The sequence below is a fragment of the Condylura cristata genome, unplaced genomic scaffold, assembly GCF_000260355.1.
Source record: "Condylura cristata isolate star-nosed mole 26May11 unplaced genomic scaffold, ConCri1.0 scaffold00006, whole genome shotgun sequence".
Lineage (NCBI taxonomy): Eukaryota > Metazoa > Chordata > Mammalia > Eulipotyphla > Talpidae > Condylura > Condylura cristata.
The window spans coordinates 3,583,140-3,586,304 of NW_004567107.1; the positions used below are offsets into that span (position 1 = coordinate 3,583,140).

Consider the following 3,165-nt stretch of genomic DNA (forward strand, 5'->3'; position numbering starts at 1 on the left):
CCGGCGGCCGCCGCCCCCGCTCCGCCTCGCGCTACTCACCCCGGCGGGCGCTCCCGGGACCGGGAGAATGAGGACCGGGAAGAGCCAGGGAGCGCGGCGGCGGCGAGGAGCCCGCCAGCCCACAGCCGGTCCTCCCGAGCAGCCCCAGGCGCGACACCTGGCGGCGCGCGCTGCCTTTGTCCGGCCGCGTCACTTCCGGGCGCCGGGGCGGGGCCACGCGTAGCCCCACCCCGGACCGACTTGCCCCGCCCCCTGGGCCCCGCCTCAACTGGACCTTAGGGACCGCCGGGATTGAAAGGGACAGCAGCGCCGGACGTGCACCTGTTCTTTAGTGGCCGCTGGGCTGGACTCTTAAAAATTAATGTTCTGTGGGTTTTCCACTCTGTGTGTGTGTGTGTGTGTAGCCTTATTCCTCGAATCCATAACAATTAGCATCTTGAAATAACGCACCTGTGAACAAATGATAAAAATCATACGCTTGGCAGTGCCGAGAGATTGCCACCCCAAGCAAGACAAGCCCAATAAGTTTCCACTCCAAAAGGTGGTCCTCTCCTACGCCCCTCCCCTATGATGAAATTCGGGAGCTGGCTGAGCAGGCAGGCAGAACTCGGGAGCCCTTCCGAGCCTCAACTCTTGTGCCAGACAGAAGGACCAGCCACCCACCTCCCCGCGCTCTGAGGGCTGACAAGTGGCTGTCGCAAGTCACGCCTTTCGCGGGGTGTTTGCACAGGCGTGGGCTCCCACACCGAGGAGGCCCCGTGTTGACAATATTCCTCTCTAAGTTCATCCTTCCTCCACGAATGTCGTGGTCTGCGGTTTTCCACTGGGAGTTACCCACAGAAGGTGCTTACATGGAGTTTCAAAGAGAAAACTGCAGAGGGGGAGGGTACTGAAAACCCCTAATCTTTTTTGCTACCTATTATTTCCCCTCCCAGAGTACTCCAGGTTAGGCACTCCCCCACGCCCAGGCCCCTCAGCTGCATGTGTCTAAGAGAAGGGGCTAGAACCTCGGCAAGCTCAATGGCTGGGGATGTCTGTGACCCCCTTCGGGGGTGGCTCTGGCTCCAGCTCTTTCAGGGCTGCTTAAAATCCACCCCTACCTTTTCTGTCAACAGAAGAGAAAGCCCTTCCTCACACCCCAGCTCCAGGGCCTTTCCAGGCCTGTCCTGCTCCGTATCTTGAATCTCCTTGCCTCTCTGAATCCTAGTAATGTGTGTACACTGCCGGGCTGGAGGGCCTCTTGGAAATCGAGCCCACATGCTGTTCCCATCCAGTTTTAAAAAACTCACTCTCTCCTACCCGATCTTCTGACTTCCCAGGGAGGTGTGTCCTTCCCTCCCTGGTTGGGATGTGAAAGTATACCACGCCAGAGACATGGCAGTCCAAACTACCCTGTTGCACTCCAGTGTCAGCTTCTTCCCTGCACCCCAGCAGAGTCCATTTTACCTCTGAGAACGCAGAGGCTGGCCACATGACCCAGCCCTCAGAGGCAGAGCACAGCCTTGCAGTTAGCTCTTGGTTTCCAGGCCCACTGCACCCTCACTGCCCAGCCTTCTGGAAGCTCTCATCCAAAGCCACCCAGGTCAAATGTGACCCACCTGGGCCTCCTGGAGATGTAGGGGTAGCTGGCCCCTTGGGGCTCCACCCTTCCATGGGGAAGGGGCAGCTGGCTGCCTGCCTGTGACTGCAGCCCTGGGGGCTGCCCCTGAACCCCCTGCCCTTGGTGACCACTTGGCCTTCAGTGAGGGGGATCACAATGACCTTCAGAGGCCCAGAAGGAAGGAGGTTAGAGGAGGTGGGGGAAGGGCAGCAGTGTGATGAGGCAGGAAAGATGGCTGCCCCAGGCTCCAGTCCACCTGTTAGGGGCTCTAAACTCTTGGGACCTTCTCTGACCCCATTCAGAAGCCTCACCAGACAGTCTACATGGAGGCCCCAGAGTCACAAGGTTCTGGAGATAGATCTGAGGCTCTGTGTCCCAAAGGAGGCATTGGTGAAAGAAATCAAAAGCAAAACAAGGTGTCCTCTGGGTCCCACAAGATCTACTGAATCAGAACCAAGGCATCTGCGTTTTCCACAAGCTCCCCATCATAGGGACTGAGGCGCCAACGGTCTGGACGGGGGCTGGGTGAGGTCTGTTTCAAGCTTGCTGGAGTGTCAGCCTCATGCAGACAAGGGTAACAGACCCTGGGACCCCACGCCCCACATGGTGAAGCACTCCCTGCATCAGAGGCTGCTGGGGGTCACTTTATCCCAGTTCTACCTGTGAGGGCAGCCCCGGGCTGGGAGAAGTTAATCAGTTGGCCTGCCCAAGGCTATGAAGCTAATGGTGGAGCCGAGACTGCATCCGTTTAAAAACGCCTTTTAAAAACGCTCGCGCGCGGCGCCAGCGGCACTGTTCTCGGTGACCAACAACCCCTTGCTCATTTAAGCGTCACAACTCAAAAAGGTGGGTACTTTCACCGTCACCGCCATTCAGGTGAGGAAACAGAGGCCCGGGAGCTCCAGTCTGAAGCCGCTCACGCTGGCCAGCCGGCGGTGTCACCCCCAAACACCCGCCCTCGGGGTACTATGGCCTGGCGCGGGCCTGTGCCCGGCTCTCCCCTTCACCAGGCGCCCTGAGCCCGCTAGGGCTGAGGGTGCCCTGAGCTGAGCGCTGGGCCAGACATGCCCCGGCGTCACCCCAAGCCCGGGGCCCAGCAGGTGGCGCCCCAGGGGTTTCCCGGCGACGGCGATCGCCGCAGGAGAGTCCTGCTGCTTCCCAGGCTGACTCAGCCCGAGCTCCGGGCGGCCCCCGGCGCCAAGTGTTCGGGGTGCTCTCGGACGTCGGTTGGCGCCGCCGGGTGGTGGCCAGACTCCAGAAGCGAGTGGTCACACCCCGAGCTCGTGGGGAGCTGCAGGAGCCCCCAGCCCCACTTGCCCGCCCTGCGCACCGTGACCCAGCGAGCGGCGCAGAACCCGCAGGGGGTCAAGTCGCCGCTGCTACCGCCCCTGCTAGTAGCCCACGCGCCCCAGGACCCCGCGCCTCAGCGCCGCAGGCCTGAACTGCGCGGGGACCCCCGGCGGGATTCGGCCCGGGAGGGCCCCGACTTCTTGGGCGCCCTCCTGGGAGAGCTCCTCCCCAGCAGGTTCCGGCAGTTCCTGCGCCAGCTCCGGGTGCAGTGTGAG

The 3,165-nt window shown here is 61.6% G+C and overlaps 2 protein-coding genes across 2 annotated transcripts in view; one reads left to right on the forward strand and one right to left on the reverse strand.

Annotated features, from left to right (window-relative positions):
- The window catches only part of NTMT1 (N-terminal Xaa-Pro-Lys N-methyltransferase 1), a 6,708-nt gene extending 6,441 nt beyond the window's left edge, over positions 1 to 267 (reverse strand). The window contains exon 1 of the mRNA XM_004677255.2: positions 40 to 267. The gene's annotated coding sequence lies outside the window, so the exon portion shown is untranslated. The remainder of the gene's footprint in view (positions 1 to 39) is intronic.
- A 2,397-nt stretch (positions 268 to 2,664) lies between these two features.
- LOC101636268 (chromosome unknown open reading frame, human C9orf50) overlaps positions 2,665 to 3,165 on the forward strand; it is a 10,189-nt gene continuing 9,688 nt past the window's right edge. Inside the window, exon 1 of the mRNA XM_012721205.1 lies at positions 2,665 to 3,160. Within this exon, the coding sequence (XP_012576659.1) occupies positions 2,665 to 3,160 (496 nt within the window). The remainder of the gene's footprint in view (positions 3,161 to 3,165) is intronic.